At 42.5% G+C, this 19,285-nt stretch overlaps 1 protein-coding gene across 1 annotated transcript; it reads right to left on the bottom strand.

Moving 5' to 3' along the window:
* Window positions 1–6,108: 6,108 nt before the first annotated feature.
* Window positions 6,109–18,513, bottom strand: LOC311369641 (uncharacterized protein). The gene is made up of 14 exons (XM_084487864.1): window positions 18,130–18,513; window positions 17,852–17,948; window positions 17,554–17,667; window positions 16,636–16,752; window positions 16,386–16,505; window positions 16,152–16,268; window positions 14,300–14,416; window positions 14,088–14,188; window positions 11,346–13,125; window positions 9,927–10,100; window positions 8,987–9,160; window positions 7,638–7,811; window positions 7,478–7,524; window positions 6,109–6,798 (listed from the first exon to the last, which is right to left on the bottom strand). Exons 2-14 carry the CDS (start codon window positions 17,932–17,934, stop codon window positions 6,248–6,250), a joined length of 3,669 nt encoding a protein of 1,222 aa, XP_084343990.1. The 5' UTR covers window positions 17,935–17,948; window positions 18,130–18,513; the 3' UTR covers window positions 6,109–6,247.
* Between the last annotated feature and the right edge of the window lie 772 nt (window positions 18,514–19,285).

The following is a 19,285-nucleotide window of genomic DNA, read 5'->3' as shown; positions in this document are numbered from 1 at the left end:
ACTCTCCCAGGAGTGAGGGGTTAATAAATGTTTTTCTTAATTGACCTTTGAGTGGTTGACCAATAAGAGGACCCTCGCTGATGAGCTGTTTCCTATCTGTTCTGGGGACATGTGTCACATTTCATCCACGGTGGTCCGTGGGAACATCTGTCTAGTGGAGGGATCCATTCTCTCACACATTCATTTCGAATGACTGTCTGTGTGAATGGATCACTGTTGAATGAGTGCACTCATTCACAGCCATCCATTCACCCAGACAGTCATTCCCACTCACGCATTCATACAGAATCACTGACCGGGCAAATTAATTGTTGTGAATTAAGTCATTCACAGCAATCGATTCACACAGACAGTTATTCACACTCATCCATTCACCATACAGTCATCCCCACAAAACCACCCAAGGTAGGAATCGAACCCAAGTCTCCAGAACAGATACGTAACAGCTCTATCACCTGCGCCACAGAGTCACCAACTATGTACCGGTGAGAATTTATAATTTACTTGACAATTCACATGGCATTGATTCAAAAGATCCCTATAGTTTGAAGGACAACGTTGTACGTGGGACATGATCCCATAACTGCAGTACTTATGAAGTACAACCCGTATACTCACCAGGACACTCCACTTAACCACAAGGACACCTGTTTCAAAAACTTCTGAAGTTATACTTAACGTTACAATTTGTAGAAGAAATAAGATTTGCAGGCTTATCACATACAGGTGAGTGAGTTTACTTTCTCATCCAACCTCTGATGATGTCGGAGTGGGGACTCGAACCTGTGAATACAGAGCGTTAACCAACTCTCTCACCACTTAACCACCAGGTCTTTCGTGTCAGACATTCTGAAAAAAAACATAAGGGGTAACACTGTCGTTTTTTATCATTTGTCATGAAAAAAACATGAGGGGTAACAATGTTGTTTTTTATCGGTCGTCGTGAAAAAAACATAAGGGGTAAAACTGTCATTTTTCATGGGTCGTTAAGAAAAAAAACATAAGGGGTAACACAGTCGTTTTTTATCCGTTGTCATGAAAAAAAATATGAGGGGTAACATTGTCGTTTTTTATGGGTCGTCATGAAAAAAACATAAGGGGTAACACTGTTGTTTTTTTATCGGTCATTGTGAAAAAAATCATAAGGGGTAACACTGTCGTTTTTTTATCGGTCGTCATGAAAAAAACAAGGGGTAACACTGTCGTTTTTTATCGGCCGTTGTGAAAAAAAACATAAGGGGTAACACTGTCGTTTTTTATTGGTCGTCGTGAAAAAAACGTAAGGGGTAACACTGTCGTTTTTTATCGGTCGTCATGAAAAAAAACATAAGGGGTAACACTGTCATTTTTTATCGGCCGTCATGAAAAAAAGGTAAGGGGTAACACTCGTTTTTTTATCGGTCGTCATGAAAAAAACATGAGGGGTAACATTGTCGTTTTTTATCGGTCGTCATGAAAAAAACATAAGGGGTACCACTGTCGTTTTTTATCGGCCATCATGAAAAAAAACATAAGGGGTAACACTGTCGTTTTTTGTCAGCCGTCATGAAAAAAACTGTTGTTTTTTTTATCGGCCGTCATGAAAAAAAGCAAGGGGTAACACTGTCGTTTTTTATCAGTCGTCGTGAAAGAAACGTAAGGGGTAACACTGTTGTTTTTTATCGGTCGTCGTGAAAAAAACGTAAGGGGTAACACTGTTGTTTTTTTATCGGTCGTCGTGAAAAAAATATAAGGGGTTACACTGTCGTTTTTTATCGGCCGTCGTGAAAAAAACATAAGGGGTTACACTGTCGTTTTTTATCGGCCGTCGTGAAAAAAACATAAGGGGTAACACTGTCGTTTTTTATCGGTCGTCATGAAAAAAAACGTAAGGGGTAACACTGTCGTTTTTTATCGGTCGTCGTGATAAAAACCATAAGGGGTAACACTGTCGTTTTTTATCGGTCGTCATGAAAAAAAACATAAGGGGTAACACTGTCGTTTTTTTATCAGTTGTTCATGAAAAAAACATAAGGGGTAACACTGTTGTTTTTTATGGGTTGTCATGAACAAAAACATCAGGGGTACCACTGTCGTTTTTTATCGGTCATTGTGAAAAAAAAACATAAGGGGAACACTGTCGTTTTTTATCGGTCGTCGTGATAAAAACCATAAGGGGTAACACTGTCGTTTTTTATCAGCCGTCATGAAAAAAACGTAAGGGGTACCACTGTCATTTTTTATCGGTCGTCATGAAAAAAAACATAAGGGGTAACACTGTCGTTTTTTATCGGCCGTCATGAAAAAAACGTAAGGGGTAACACTGTCATTTTTTATCGGTCATGAAAAAAACAGGGGTAACACTGTCATTTTTTATCGGCCATCATGAAAAAAACATAAGGGGCAACACTGTCGTTTTTTATCGGTCGTCATGAAAAAAAACGTAAGGGGAAACACTGTCGTTTTTTATCAGTTGTCATGAAAAAACATAAGGGGTAACACTGTCGTTTTTTATCGGTCGTCGTGAAAAAAACCATAAGGGGTAACACTGTCGTTTTTTATCGGCCATTGTGAAAAAAAACATAAGGGGTAACACTGTCGTTTTTTTATCAGTTGTCATGAAAAAAACATAAGGGGTAACACTCGTTTTTTTTTATTGGCCGTCATGAAAAAAACATAAGGGGTAACACTGTCGTTTTTTATCGGTCGTCGTGAAAAAAAACATAAGGGGTAACACTGTCGTTTTTTATATGTCATTGTGAAAAAAAACCATAAGGGGTAACACTGTCGTTTTTTATCAGCCATCATTAAAAAAAACGTAAGGGGTAACACTGTCGTTTTTTATCGGTCGTCGTGAAAAAAACGTAAGGGGAAACACTGTCGTTTTTTATCGGTCATTGTGAAAAAAAACATAAGGGGTAACACTGTCATTTTTTATCGGCCATCATGAAAAAAACATAAGGGGTAACACTGTCGTTTTTTATCGGCCGTCATGAAAAAAACGTAAGGGGTAACACTGTCATTTTTTATCGGTCATGAAAAAAACAGGGGTAACACTGTCATTTTTTATCGGCCATCATGAAAAAAACATAAGGGGCAACACTGTCGTTTTTTATCGGTCGTCATGAAAAAAAACGTAAGGGGAAACACTGTCGTTTTTTATCAGTTGTCATGAAAAAAACATAAGGGGTAACACTGTCGTTTTTTATCGGTCGTCGTGAAAAAAAACATAAGGGGTAACACTGTCGTTTTTTATATGTCATTGTGAAAAAAAACCATAAGGGGTAACACTGTCGTTTTTTATCAGCCATCATTAAAAAAAACGTAAGGGGTAACACTGTCGTTTTTTATCGGTCGTCGTGAAAAAAAACATAAGGGGTAACACAGTAGTTTCTTATCAGTTGAACATGAAAAAAAACAAAGGGTAACATTGTCATTTTCCTTGCCTCCACCACCAGCCTCTGTTTGATTGATTGATTAATTGGTTAATTGATTGCTTTATGGGTTTGCAAACTCAGTTTTTAGTAAGGGTATGCAAAATATAAATAAATTATAAAAGCCCCCACCTACTCCAGGGTGAACGTCTAACATTGGGGCTCCCCCATCCTGGTGGTGTCTTACAGAGTGTTAACCAACACCCAAACCACTGCACTTCGACAATAACACTTCTTAAGTTCTACCTGACCGTACAATTTGTAGAAGAAATAAGAACTTGATTAATTGGACCGAGTGTTATTTGACTACAGTAACTTTTCAAACTGCCTGTCTGAGTTGGTACTCAAACCAGAGTCTCCATAGTGTTAACCAACACTCTTACCACTGGACCACCAGGACTATCAATGCATCTTCTTAAGTCTCGTCTATTCTAACGTCAACAAGACGACCAGACATCAGGTCAAGTATAACCTCCAAGTTTTGAACAATGTGTATCGGTGGTACAAAGGAGAGAGATGATGAGCAGAGGTCATGATATTGCAGCGATGTGAGGACATGGGTTGTAGTCCTGATATCCACACTCTCCTGGGAGTGAGGGGTTAATACATATTTATCTTAATTGACCTTTGAGTGGTTGACCAATAAGAGGACCCTCGCTGGTGAGCTGTTTCCTATCTGTTCTGGGGACATGTGTCACATTTCATCCACGGTGGTCCGTGGGAACATCTGTCTGGTGGAGGGATCCATTCTCTCACACATTCATTTAGAATGACTATGTGAATGGATGACTGTTGAATGAGTGCACTCATTCACAGCCATCCATTCACCCAGACAGTCATTCCCATTCCAGAATCACTGACCGGGCAAATTAATTGTTGTGAATTAAGTCATTCACATCAATCAATTCACACGCATCCATTCACCATACAGTCATCCCCACAAAAACAGCCGAGGACGGAATCGAACCCAGGTCTCCAGAACAGATACGTAACAGCTCTATCACCTGCGCCACAGAGACACCAACTATGAAGCGGTGAGAGTTTATAATTGACTTGACAGTGAGTCCAGATCCACACGGCGCTGGAGGTCTGGCGCCGAGGGGCTGCAGCACCCCCTGCTGGCTGAGGGGGGAATTATACTGTTGCTTTAAAATAATTTATGATTCATATCTTATATGAAATACTTTTCCTTTTGGCTCTTGCGTTAGCTTTATTTGGTATCACAACTATTTAGATAGAAATATCAAAGTTGTGATGGATTCAACTTAATAGAGCAGAGAAAATAATTCTGGAAGTTTCCACCAGGAAAGTGTCTGTATGTTGCAGCGCATGGACCGACTCAGGGTCTCGGTACCCTTGGTTACCATGGAGACCAGGGACCAGGAGGCTGAGCGCCCTCCAGAGAGAGCGTGGAGGGGTCCGTCAGGGTCCAGATGAAGGGTCCAGGTCCTGTTGGCTGGTCTCTGGAGAGACGCCAGCAGCTGGGCTCTGTTTCCTGTCCGCTCGCTTCTAGAACTCTCTCCATGTTCCTCATCGGGCGTATGAGTCTGATGTGGAAATGCACTAGCTGGTATCCTGATTATTAGTGTTGGTGTAGACCAGTGGTTCTCAAACTCTGTCTCCTAGTGTACCCCCGGTAAGATATTTATTCATTTGACATTTTGGTGTTTCTCGACGCGCTTTCTTTCTCACGGATTCTCCAGGTTTACGTTTCAACCACTTTCACATAACATTTTCTCTGTTTTCTATGATCTAGCTTTCAGAATTAAAACTTGCTCAGGGTGACATTTTTTAATTTTTTTATTAGAAGCAGCAGACTTTACTAATCATAAACAGGTGTGCACATATCTTTAATAACTGGACATGTTCTGCTGCTGTGTTGTTCCCCACAGAACACAAGGAATCAATACTCAGTTTAAAGCCATCACAACATGATCAAGAGCTTTTCCCAGGCCGCTTGCATTATGAATATAATATTAAATCTGCTTTAAATCAGGTTCCATGTTAGGCTTATCAAAATAAAACATATATACAACATATACATCAGAGCCCTGCAGTATGAAACTGTTAACATCTGAAAATATACACAATATTGTAGCATAAACATGTTTAGATTTACCATCAATCAATATTTAAAATACATTTGACATTAGAAACATAGTCTTTGTAAAACCTGCTTAGTTAACCTCATGGAAGATCTAAAAGTCAGTGTCGTTTACTCAATCCATTGTTTATGGCCTGACGGGCTGCGGGAAACCCGCCGCTCTGAGTGACGCCCTGCGTGAGTTTATAAATACACGTTAATAATCCCTGTGTGAGTTTATAAATACAAGTTTTGACCATCAAGTGCCAAATAAAAGACAGGCCCGAGCTGGCCCCCCCAGGAGTAATGTCCTGGCTACGCCCCTGTGTGTGTGTGTGTGTGTGTGTGTGTGTGTGTGTGTGTGTGTGTGTGTGTGTGTGTGTGTGTGTGTGTGTGTGTGTGTGTGTGTGTGTGTGTGTGTGATTATAAATGCCTGTAGTGCATGCGGGCGCGTGTGCGTTTATATATGCATGTGTACAGTGTGCGCACGTTTGCATGTGTGCCTTTGTGTATATTCAAGTGTTTATATATGCATGTGTGTGCGCGCGTGTGCGTGCATATATACGTGTGTTCATATATACGTGTGTTTGCGTGTGTGTCTTTATATATGTGTATTCATATATGCACGTGTGTGTTTGTCTTTATATATGCGTGTGTGTGCGCGCGCACATGTGTAATATATGCGCACGTGTATGTGTTCACGTGTGTCCTCAGACAGAGAGGTGAGGAGAGAGCGAGAGCGAGAGAGAGACTATAACTTATACAGAGACGCTGAGGACTCATACCCCCATACCCCGACCCCAGGGAGGAGGTCCTCCTGGGTGAAGGTGGACCTGAAGGTGTGGATGTGTGTCAGTGTGTCTGAGGACCCTCCTCCACCTGGGGACACTCTGTAGAAAGACAGAGTGCCAGCAGGCCGGTCCAGATACACTCCTACTCTGGTGCCAGTTGGGGGGAGACGGATGAATGTGTCTCTACCGTTGTACCAGGCAGAGTAACCATCAACATGACAATCAAGCTTCCAGGACTTGTTGTTCCATCCAAGCCTGCTGTCATCACCATCTCCTCTCCTTGTGATTCCTCTGTATGTCACTCCTACACAAACACCTCCGTCCCACTCTACCTCCCAGTAACAGCGGCCAGTCAGAGCCTCTCTACCCAACACCTGGGGATAGAAGTCAAATCTCTCTGGGTTATCCGGATACGACTGGTCCTCTCCAACCACCGTCCCCTTTCTGTTGTCCTCAGACAGAGAGAGTCGTCTGAAGGCTGTGTTTGGGTCCAGTGTGAGTTCACAGGCATCTGACGGAGAACAAGACAAGATGATCTGCTGAACCATCCTTCACAGTCATCATCATCACTAGTACTGTTCTCTTGCATTCTTCTTCTTCCTGTTTCACGTTCATCTACTCTACAAACATTAACATAGAAAGACTAAATCATATCAGAGCTACTATAGTGGACTAGTGTGCTATAGCTTTAGAAAAAGTTGAAAATATTGTTTATAAGATCATTTAAGTTCAACTTAAATGTAAATCCCATGTGTGTGTGAGTGGCTTTCACAGTCAAAACATTGAAGCCTAGAAAAATGTAGACTGAATCTACTACCGTAATATTTACACTACATAAACATATTATACATCAGAACGTTCAGCATGATGAGCTCATTGCTCCTCTGGAATATCTAAGCTATAGTCAACATACTTTTCAAGATATTAGACTTTCAAAGGTTCAATACACATCCATTGTGATCCACCTGTGTAAACACAGACCTGATTCATACATACTATACATAGACATGTACACATACGTACACACACCTACACAAACATACTAGACATACATCAACACAGGGAAACATAGCTACACATATGTGTACACAAGTCCACACGTGAATGAGTGGACGTCACCTCCTGCTGTGTGGATGGACTTTCCATCTCAATAGTGAGTGTGTGTTGTGATGAATCAAACAGACACTTACACTTCTTTAGAGCTGGTTTCAGCCTCCACACTCCACCGTGCTCCACACTGGGGGGGAATCAAAGTGAGAGCAGCATGTTGAAACATTCACCTTCATCATCTGCTGTCTCATCACGTTCAACACAACATGAGTTACAGCTGGTGAGCTGTCCTCTCCATACCTGAGAGTGTCCAGTCTCCAGCGTGGATCCTCCAGTCCAGCAGAGAGCAGCGCAGCTCCTGAGTCTCCTAGGTGATTGTAGCTCAGGTCCAGCTCTCTCAGATGGGAGGGGTTGGAGCTCAGAGCTGAGGCCAGAGAAGCACAGCCTTCCTGTGTGACCAGGCAGCCAGACAAGCTACACACACACACACACACACACACACACACACACACACACACACACACACACACACACACACACACACACACACACACACACACACACACACACACACACACACACACACACACACTATTACTTTTCTAAAGGTAAATCTGTTCAATGTCTTCTGATGTGTAACTTGTCAAAGTCAAATGTAACTCTCCCACTAGGGGAGATTAAGATGCAGCCATATCTCAACAGGACACACTTCTGGTCAGTGGCGGTTCTACATTGAATTACACCCCGGGCGAGACCCCCTTCGAGCACCCCCAAAAATGTTGGCCTGAAAAAAAACTTTGATATATATATTTTTTTCTTTTTTCTTTTTTGGGGGGAGAGGGACACAAACAGCCATGTTTTATCATAACAACATAAGTGAAAGAGAAACTTATATCTCTCAGTTGCAAGAAAGTGGAGGTTGACCTTCGCCCACTAATCCCATTAGAGTGTTGCTCTATACCGGGCGCGTGCCATCCATATGGGCAGGTGGGGCAACGTCTACTTGCAAAGGCATGCTCCCAAAAAAATAGTTCCTCAGTAAATCATTGCTCCAAGTCTATTTGTAATAATGTGATAATAGTTGTGATAATAGTTAATGTGTCACATTAACATCTATCGTTTCTGTAGGTTGTCCGACTATTTATGGTTTGTTGACATCAAATGGATGATGGCGGCAATTCTAGTTGAGTTTAACGTGTCATGTTGGGGGCAGGGCAGCTCAGCGACCGCGTTCCTCCGTATGTTTATCACATAACCCTGCAGGCTTCAATAAGGATTTTAATCTGCGCTAACAGTGGATCCCCCGCTCCCCTCCTTGTCCGTTCCATTCCGGAGACGCAGAGGTGAACTGTCCCCCGCGCCCCCTCCCCTTTCCCCTTCTCACACAGCTTCTGTGATGGCACCTTCTCAGCAAGCAGGGGCGCCTCACTGCAGCTGCAGGGGGCGTCAATGTGCCAATTCCCCACACAGTGATATGATAGATAATAGAAAACCGCTTCGCGGCGCAGATTATTATTATTTTTTAAGTGCGTTCTTGTGCCGCCCCCCCCCCCATTGTGTCATGAAAAAATGCCGCCCCGGGCAGCTGCCCGCTTCGCCCGTGCCCAAAACCGCCACTGCTTGTGGTGTAACTGTTGAGTAAAACTGACCTGAGAGTTTCCAGTGTACAGTGTGGATTCCCCAGTCCAGCAGAGAGCAGCTTCACTCCTGAATCCTGAAGATCATTGGTACTCAGATCCAGCTCTCTCAGACTAGATGAGTTGGAGCTGAGAACTGAGGCCAGAGCTTCACAGGATCTCTCTGACAGATGACAGCCATTCAGCCTTCACACACAAAAAACACAACATGTTAGGAACTGGGTTAAATGTTTTATTTGAAATTTCTTAATAGATATGTTTTATTAGTTTAACTAAATGTCAGTATAGTAGATCTTCAAAATATGACTTACTTGGAGGTCAGATCAATAAAGATTCTACAAAACTCCTGAAAATGCCCCTTAAAATAGCCAGTTCTTAGATTAAAATGTTATTAAACTTTACTAAACAACTCCAAAGTCCTTTACTATCTGACTACATGATTATGAGTAGAATAGGAATGTAATAAAACATAAACCTTATACCATCATTAACAAACTGAATCCAATGTACACCTTTTACTGTCATGGCAACACAAATAGAGTGAGATGAGGTCTTGTTTGATAAGATGAGTGGTAATGGAGCTGCGATGCAAGCAGACTGCCATGGTTTAGTTCAGTGATGAATTAAAGTGCGGCTGTATTGCGGTGCCGGTGTGATCGCTCTATTGGGAAACACGACCCACTTAAGTTCCCATGAAGACACTCTGCTTTGATCAGAAAACTAAAACTTGGGCAAAGTTTCATTGAAATGTCACCGCAGCACTAGTGCTGTTCAAGAGCATGAAGCACCAAAAGAAAAAGTTAGTGGCACCAGTGGAAAATGTATCTTGAGCCCTGAGAGGACACATTCTACTTATTTATTTAGACCTGTTAACTTTCTGGAGGTAAATCTGTTCAATGTCTTCTGATGTGGAACTTGTGGTGTAACTGTTTGAGCATTGAGTAAAACTGACCTGAGAGTTTCCAGTGTACAGTGTGGACTCCCCAGTCCAGCAGAGAGCAGCTTCACTCCTGAATCCTGCAGATCATTGGTACTCAGGTCCAGCTCTCTCAGACTAGAGGAGTTGGAGCTGAGAACTGAGGCCAGAGCTTCAAAGCATCTCTCTGACAGATGACAGCCATTCAGTCTTCACACACAATAAACACAACATGTTAGGAACTGTGATTAAAATAACTTACGTCTTTTACTTTTAACATAATGAAGGACTTCTTTGAAATCTTTGATTAGAGAGGTTTTTATTAATTTATCTAATGTATACTAGTCAATGCATTATATGCTTATTCAATATCCTTTATTCAATATTGGCTGTAAAATGTATAATTTGTTTGAAAATGGTTTTGTATATTCATATTTATTGTAGTATTATGTATATTATGTATTGTATTGTCCTACATGCGCACGGCGACCCCCTGCTGTGGCCCTCGTGCCCAACTCTGATGATTTAAATCCCGCTCTGAGGAAGCTCCAGCGGTTAGCAAACCAAGCAACCTAGCTTCACACGACACGTCCAAAACATCCCTGACACAAACACCAAAAAAACAATCCCTGAATACACTCTCTCCCGTACTCATTTAACCTTCAAACAACAGATGAGTAAATGTATCATTTAGCTGGGCGACCTCTTCAGAGAATAAAGTACTTTCCTCCTTTGTCTCTTCCCTCTCTCACTCGTGACCTCTGACCCTTCCCCCAGATGACCCTGAAGTCTCTTTATCAACGCATCCTATTGGTTAAACCCAAAGCGTCCATATAACCTAACGTATTAGACAGGTTAAAACATTTTAAAAATAGTGGGTTACCTTTTATTAATAATGAACGTATATTTATGCATGTAACCTTATCGATAATTACTTATTTATATGTATAGCAATATATTTGAATACAGCTGGATTTAACTATTAATTAACAATTAATATTAATTCTTGGCTTTATTTATTATTTCATAATAGAGCTTTTGAGTTTGTCTCTTCACTCTGGCTACACAATATATAACGTGAGTATTGTGATACATGTTATATGTTAACCTTGAAAGATGTTTTCTATGTTACCATCATTTTATATTCAACTATCAGGTATATTGTGTTGTGTGTATTGTAATACATGTTATTAGTGAACCTACAGATATGTTTCGTTAGTTATAATAACATATTCTAGTATATATTATTATATATATATATATATTATATTATATATTATGTATATATTGTTGTGTGTATTGTAATACATGTTATTAGTGAACTTACAGATATGTTTCGTTAGTTATAATAACATATATTCTAGTATATATTATTATATATATATATATATATTATATTATATATTATGTATATATTGTTGTGTGTATTGTAATACATGTTATTAGTGAACTTACAGATATGTTTTGGAGGCTTTGAACACTGGCAGCAGCTTCAGAAGACCCTCCTCTGAAGCTTTGTATTTCTTCAGGTCAAACACGTCCAGCTCCTCTTCTGATGACAGTAAGATGAAGACCAGAGCTGACCACTGAGCAGGAGAAATATATTCTCTGGAGAAATTTCCTGATGTCAGGAACTGTTGGATCTCCTCCACTAGAGAATGGTCGTTCATCTCATTCAGACAGTGAAACAGATTGATGCTTCTCTCTGGAGAGAGATCTTCCTCTATCTTCTTCTTGATGTAAGACACTGTTTTCTTATAGGTCTGTGAGCCCCTTCCTGTCTGTCCCAGCAGACCTTGTAGGAGAATCTGATTGGTCTCCAGAGAGAGGCCCAGGAGGAAGCGGAGGAACAAGTCCAGGTGTCCGTTCTCACTCTGTAAGGCCTTGTCCACAGCATCCAGGTAGAAGAGGAATTTATGTTCCTCGGAGGTTGGTGGTTCTTCTGAGAGCAGATTGACCCCAGTGTTGATGAAGGACCAGGAGACATAAAGGGCAGCCAGAAACTCCTGGATGCTCAGATGGACAAAGCAGAACACCTTGTCCTGGTACAGCACACACTCCTCTTTAAAGATCTGGGTGAACACTCCTGAGTACACTGAGGCTGCTCTGATATCGATGTCACACTCTGCCAGGTCTGCCTCGTAGAAGATCAGGTTGCCTTTCTCCAGCTGGTTAAAAGCCAGTTTTCCCAGAGAAACAATGATCTCCTGGCTTTTTGAACTCTGTGGATCTGTTTCAGCGCTCTCATGGTACTTCCTGTCCCCCTGTATGGACTGAAACCTCAGGAAGTGGCTGTACATCTGAGTCACGGTCTTGGGTATCTCCTCTACTCTCTGGGATGTTTTGAAGAGGTCCTCCAGAACTGTAGCAGTGATCCAACAGAAGACTGGGATGTGACACATGATGTGGAGGCTTCGTGATTTCTTGACGTGGGAGATGATTGTGCTAGCCAGTGTCTTGTCTTTGAATCTCTTCTTAAAGTAATCCTCCTTCTGTGGGTCAGTGAACCCTCTCACCTCTGTCACCATGCCAACACACTCAGCAGGGATCTGATTGGCTGCCGCAGGGCGTGTGGTTATCCAGATGCGAGCAGAGGGAAGCAGGTCTCCCCTGATGAGGTTTGTCAGCAGCACGTCTACCAAGGTGGACTTTGTGACATCAGTACAGATCGGGGTGTACTGGAAGTCCAGAGGAAGTCGACACTCATCGAGCCCATCTAAGATGAATACAACTTGGAACCGGTCAAATCTGCAGATTCCTGCTTCTTTGGTCTCAATAAAGAAGTGATGAAGAAGTTCCACCAAGCTAAACTCTTTCCCTTTCAGTAAATTCAGCTCTCTGAAAGTGAGGAGAAATGTGAAATCTATGTCATGGTTGGTTTTGTCTTCAGCCCAGTCCAGAGTGAACTTGTGTGTTAAGACGGTTTTACCAATGCCAGCCACTCCAGTTGTCATTATTGTCCTGATTGGTTGATCTTGTCCAGGTAAGGGTTTAAAGATGTCCTCACATCTGATTGGTGTTTCCTCCATGGCTGGTTTCCTGGAAGATGTTTCAATCAGTCTGACCTCATGTTCCTGGTTGACCTCTCCGATGCCTCTCTCTGTGATGAAGATCTCTGTGTAGAAGTCATTCAGAGGTATTGTCTGTCCTGCTTTAACGATTCCCTCAAACACACACCTGAACTTCTTTTTCAAATGAGACTTGATTTTATGTTGGCACTCGACAGCATCAGATCCTAAAAGTGAAAACAACAGAAGACATCAGTTAGTGGAAGGTGACATCAGTGGAACCTGGTCAATATTTCCTGTTAAATTATCAACTTCATCATGTTTAGTGGCTTCATAACTTGTGGTGGGTGAAGCTGGTCGTGACAAGGACTGCATGTTACAGATTCAAAATGTTCAGGACTATTTTGATATTTCCACAGCAGTATGATTGGTATGATGATAGTACGTAATAATGATAGTGAATCAGTGTAAAGTGACTTGCTATGCTGATATAAGATAGTGTTGCATCTCTTCCACTGAGTTATTCTGCTGTTGCCACAGTTTAATGTTTTATGTTATTATTGTGCATAGGAATGCACAATCTTGATATCCCTTTTCCGTTATTCTTCTTCCGACCAAACTTGTGCAATTAATGTGGCCAAAACTACCGAACCAATCGATTCCATTCAACATCTGTCACAGAGGTCTAGGTCATCATACATCTGGGCAATGACTTTTCATATCTTTGAGATATTCCACTTTTAAAATACTATTTCTTACAATGGAAGTCATTTCACCGTCCGCCCATTCTCTGACACGTACTACTATAGACTTGCAAAAGAGATCATAACGATCACAGGCATTTCTATGCACAGTAATCCCTTATGCGTGGGATTATATTTTCTAGTTGTTTTATGTTATTAAACCTGATACCCCAACAATAATCCTACATACCTGGATCAAACCATTCAACCTGACCCCCCCACAATAACCCTACATCTCTGGATCAAACCATTTAACCCCCAAGAGGAAATTTATCCCCACATTGAAGTTAGAAATGTATGTCTCACATTATGTAATTTAGTCTGAACAGAACAAATAGAAATCTGAAATTGCTCTCAATTCTTTCTTTCTCAATTTTTCAAGATAATAATCTCTTCTGCCCTTCAAAATAATAGTCTCCTCTGTCTTCAAAGTAAGAGTCTCTTACCGCCCCACAGTGTGTTGGCCAGTTCCTCCTGGTTCATCTCCATCTCTGTTTGATGCTGCTGTACAGACTGAGCACTGGTAACCTTTGACCTCTCCTGGTGTCTGTGGAGAACACACACACACACACACACACACGTTTTTTTCCTGACTTGTAAACATCAGTAGAGTCTGATGACAACCAACAGGTCTGTTTTCATCGTCTGAAAGTACTACCTCTTCTTTATGGAGGGGCATCCATCTTTAAAGTTAATCAGTCTACCAATAGAGTGGTCACTCTTCATGGAGACACAGCTGGGTCCAGAGGAGTCTGCTCTCTGCTGCTGCTCTGGGCTTCAACACAACAAAACACACGCACACACAATCTATTGTTTTTTTCTTGACTTGTAAACATCAGTATCAGTAGAGTCTGATGACAACCAATAGGTCTGGGCCCCGTTTCCCGAAAGCATCGTTAGCCTAACGACGTTGTTAAAACCGTTGTACGATCATCGCAGAATTTTCGGACCGTTTCCCGAAAGCATCGTTACGTAACGACGTCTTTAAAACCCTCGTAGCTAACGACGGCTACAGGGGTACTCGTAGAGCACTAGGATGCATCGTTACTATAGCCTCAGTGGAGTCACCAGCTGGACACTCCGTGTATTGGATGTGTTTTATTAAAACACGTCATCCAATACCACTGAATGTCCAGCTGCCGCAATTTCGCAATACCCCAAAAACAGTGGTTCCCGCATATATATTACTCGTAGACTACTGTTAGATTTAAACAGCAAAGACAGAGACATGTTAGAAGTCAACACAAATATAACTTATTGCAGCAATTTAAAATTCCAAAAATCCATGCGCAGTCGAAATGTAGGCGATCAAACGCCACGTCACAAGGCAACTCTATCACAAGGCATATAATAAAATCAAATGATTCCGTTGCTCGTGTGGGAGGTCGCTTGCGAGCGACACTTGCTGTCTCCCTCTGATTTTAATTCAACCATCGTGGTTAAAATGTCCTCATATTGATCAATGACAGAAGACATACTGTACATGAATCATGCTGAGACCAGCGGGTGTCGGATAATTTCTGCAGGCGTTTTTTGTTGCGATTGTTTGCCATAAAGCACTGTAGGCGCGTCGGTGAGGCTGTGATGAAGTTCACTATTTATTGAACCATGTCTAGACAGTTACGAACATCCCTGACCTTAGTGGAGTGTACAATCGCCAAGTTGAGAGTGTGGTTTCTGCAGTGAACGTAGACTGCTGCGGGAATCTGTGTTGCGAATCGATGCGTGCCATTCCCGCTTACATTGCCCGCATCATCATACCCCTGCCCAACAATATGGGCAGGAATCGATCTAGACCAGCAACAGCAATAGCCGTGTCAATGCCTCTGCGTTTGAATGAAAATGAATGAATGGAACGTTGCATTTTTAATGTTGACACCAACGTTTCTAGAGAGTGCGCGGCGCGCCAATCACTGAATGAATGAATGAAACGGAATGCAGGAATCAGAGAAAGTCTGCCCTCTTTGCGGCGCAAAGCATGTTTCAGAAATCAGCACATTTAAATAAATGCTATAGGCCTAGTTGTCACACAGACACATGCTATTTTTTATTTTTGTAATATGGAATTATTTCAGGGGAGAAAATGCCGTGAAACAATGTACGCACTGTGCGTGCGGGATTAGGACTGATATAGCATATGTCGGCCTAGACCAAATCAATTGTGTTTTAATATTTGTAGCATTCATATTAGTCTATTCTTTTCGTAGGCTACTCTGCTGTTGGCCTTGATGGGGAGATATTTTTTTGCTACCACAAAATATAGTTTAATCCAACAACATTCCTGCATCTCCCCCTCATACGGAGCCCATTTCAGCACCGTGTCAGTAGACAGCTACAATCCTACGACGTCGTAAGAGCAGAGCACGCGCGTTCATGTTAAGAGGAGTTTCGGGAAACGCTCGCAAAAAAATAACGATGCATCGTGAGATCCATCGTACGATGGATCGTACGAGCATGGATCCATCGTTATCGGGAAACGGGGCCCTGTTTTCATCGTCTGAAACTACTACCTCTTCTTTATGGAGGGGCGTCCATCTTTAAAGTTAATCAGTCTACCAATAGAGTGGTCACTCTTCATGGAGACACAGCTGGGTCCAGGGGAGTCTGCTCTCTGCTGCTGCTCTGGGCTTCAACACAACACAACACATGCACACACAATCTATTGTTTTTTCTTGACTTGTAAACATCAGTATCAGTAGAGTCTGATGACAACCAACAGGTCTGTTTGCATCGTCTGAAAGTACTACCTCTTCTTTATGGAGGGGCATCCATCTTTAAAGTTAATCAGTCTACCAATAGAGTGGTCACTCTTCATGGAGACACAGCTGGGTCCAGGGGAGTCTGCTCTCTGCTGCTGCTCTGGGCTTCAACACAACACAAAACAACACAACACACGCACACACAATCTATTGTTTTTTCTTGACTTGTAAACATCAGTATCAGTAGAGTCTGATGACAACCAACAGGTCTGTTTTCATCGTCTGAAAGTACTACCTCTTCTTTATGGAGGGGCGTCCATCTTTAAAGTTAATCAGTCTACCAATAGAGTGGTCACTCTTCATGGAGACACAGCTGGGTCCAGGGGAGTCTGCTCTCTGCTGCTGCTCTGGGCTTCAACACAACACAACACATGCACACACAATCTATTGTTTTTTCTTGACTTGTAAACATCAGTATCAGTAGAGTCTGATGACAACCAACAGGTCTGTTTGCATCGTCTGAAAGTACTACCTCTTCTTTATGGAGGGGCATCCATCTTTAAAGTTAATCAGTCTACCAATAGAGTGGTCACTCTTCATGGAGACACAGCTGGGTCCAGGGGAGTCTGCTCTCTGCTGCTGCTCTGGGCTTCAACACAACACAAAACAACACAACACACGCACACACAATCTATTGTTTTTTCTTGACTTGTAAACATCAGTATCAGTAGAGTCTGATGACAACCAACAGGTCTGTTTTCATCGTCTGAAAGTACTACCTCTTCTTTATGGAGGGGCGTCCATCTTTAAAGTTAATCAGTCTACCAATAGAGTGGTCACTCTTCATGGAGACACAGCTGGGTCCGGGGGAGTCTGCTCTCTGCTGCTGGACTCGAAAACTAGAAAAAAACAGAACCAGATGTATGGACGTTTGATAGAAGCTGTATCTCTATAATCTCTAGGGCTGTCAGGTTCTGGTCGCTTGGTTGATTGATATGCACGTGTTGGACCAAATTCTCATTGGTCGGACAATGCACATTGTTTTATCATCATCTTTTCACCATCGACCAATGGATTGGTCCTAGAGTTTGTTGAATTTAAGACAACCAAGATTTGATTTGGTTGACTACTGCCCTATAATCATCCCTAATCAATCCTTACCTTCTCTCAATAGATAGAAGCTGTATCTTTATGATCTCTGAGAAATCCTCACCTCTTCTCAATAGACTGATTTCCATCTTTAAACCCAACAGGATGATCCATAGAGCGGTCACTCTTCATGGAGACACAGCTGGGTCCAGGGGAGTCTGCTCTCTGCTGCTCTGGCCTTCAACACACACACACACACACACACACACACACACACACACACACACACACACACACACACACACACACACACACACACACACACACACACAGCTGTTACTCAGACTAATGATGGAGTCATGCTGCTCACTGCTGAGCTCTGAGATGGACAACAGTCACAGACAGAGAGATTCTCTTCTTACCTCTTAGCTTTGCTCCGGCGGCCATGTGCCCCAGACAGTGAGGTCTTAGAGGTAGGACCCCCCTCCTCTCTCTCCTCATCCATAGTAGACTGGAGACCTGGACACAAACACATGCAGTAAAATGCATCATGCAGTAAAAAAGAGATCAACCTCTCTTTTACAGCAGGAACCTGGAAGCACTCAACTGGGACCTGAAACAGATTCATCTAGAACATATCAATACAGTGAGAATATATGACCAATAATCTAAAGAGAACATGACATTTAGCGACCTGTACCTTAGCTTCTCCGTGATGAAAACGTCTGCTGCTCCGTATCGTATGAAAATATAAAAGCACAGAAGGAAAGTAAGATCCGTTGAAGGAAGAGATTCAGGTGTTCACCAAAACACAAAGTAAGTGTTCAGAACCGAGACAGAACGTTCACACGGTTCTAGAGGTTCTGAATAAAGATTGAGCTGCTGGGCTCCTCAGTGAAGACAGATCGAACGAGGAAGTAGACGAACAGCGAACTACACCTAAAGCCTTTCTGATGTCGGGGCCGGGGGCTGGGCTTCACCAGAACACACCCAGAACCTTATCAAGTGATAAGATAAGACGGAGCAAATGTTTGTTGAAGTCACGATGCTGGGAGGTTAAAACAGTGTAACTAAAGTGACTTCAAGGCTGTACAGTTCTGCTGTACAGTTCTGCTGTACTTTGTATCGTCTGAAACCCTCGAAAAGGTGCGCTGCAGCACCACCTGCTGGCGAGAGGGTGTCAGTGGGAGTGGCTGAGCTGACCAGTCGTCACCAGTGACTCTTGTGTTGAGGCGGTCGCGGCAGAGTAAATTCAGAGTCTCTGTCATGCGAGGGATGCTCTCAGACATAGAGGAGGCCTTCACTACGTAACACAATGTCGGTACTGGCTGCACAATATTGGAGACAATAGCACATTCATCTTTGTTTCAAGTCCCTGGTTCTGCAAATCCAAACGGGCAAATGTGTTCGTCAATTAAAAGTTGATGTTGACATTATTCTTCCGTCAACGATTGATAAAGAAAATAATGATGAAACACAGTTTGCACCGGCCCATGGTTACAGTGTTATGAGTGACAGCTGTCAAACGACAACCATGCATGTGATTGGTCAGGCTCACAGTGATACACAAGAAGCGGTTTGAGATTGGCACTGGCTCCGAACCAGCAGTGGAACCGCGGTGGTGGTAAAGGGGTATATTGACTTCACTGGGGGCGGGCACACTGACAGTGTGCAGTGACACGCACACGCACACACACACACACACACACACACACACACACACACACACACACACACACACACACACACACACACACACACACACACCAAGACTCCAGCTCTGACCGGCGGGGACCCATTTATGAACTGAAGAGCGGGGACATTTGTAGTTCAGCGGTCCGTTCGGCCAACTGAAT

This window comes from Micromesistius poutassou (assembly GCF_964030765.1).
Source record: "Micromesistius poutassou genome assembly, chromosome: 24".
Taxonomy (NCBI): domain Eukaryota; kingdom Metazoa; phylum Chordata; class Actinopteri; order Gadiformes; family Gadidae; genus Micromesistius; species Micromesistius poutassou.
The sequence above is the reverse complement of the archived record's forward strand: the minus strand, read 5'-3'. Positions and strand labels throughout refer to the sequence as shown.

What these genes read in the sequence shown, in the direction of transcription:
- LOC311369641 (XM_084487864.1), bottom strand. Translation starts at nt 17,934, where the DNA reads ATGGATGAGGAGAGAGAGGAGGGGGGTCCTACCTCTAAGACCTCACTG. An exon ending in TGCCCCTCCATAAAGAAGAG is followed by an intron (nt 14,189 to 14,299) that starts GTAGTACTTTCA and finishes TGTTCTCCACAG; the next exon opens with ACACCAGGAGAGGTCAAAGG. An exon ending in TGGAGACTGGACACTCTCAG is followed by an intron (nt 7,525 to 7,637) that starts GTATGGAGAGGA and finishes ATTCCCCCCCAG; the next exon opens with TGTGGAGCACGGTGGAGTGT.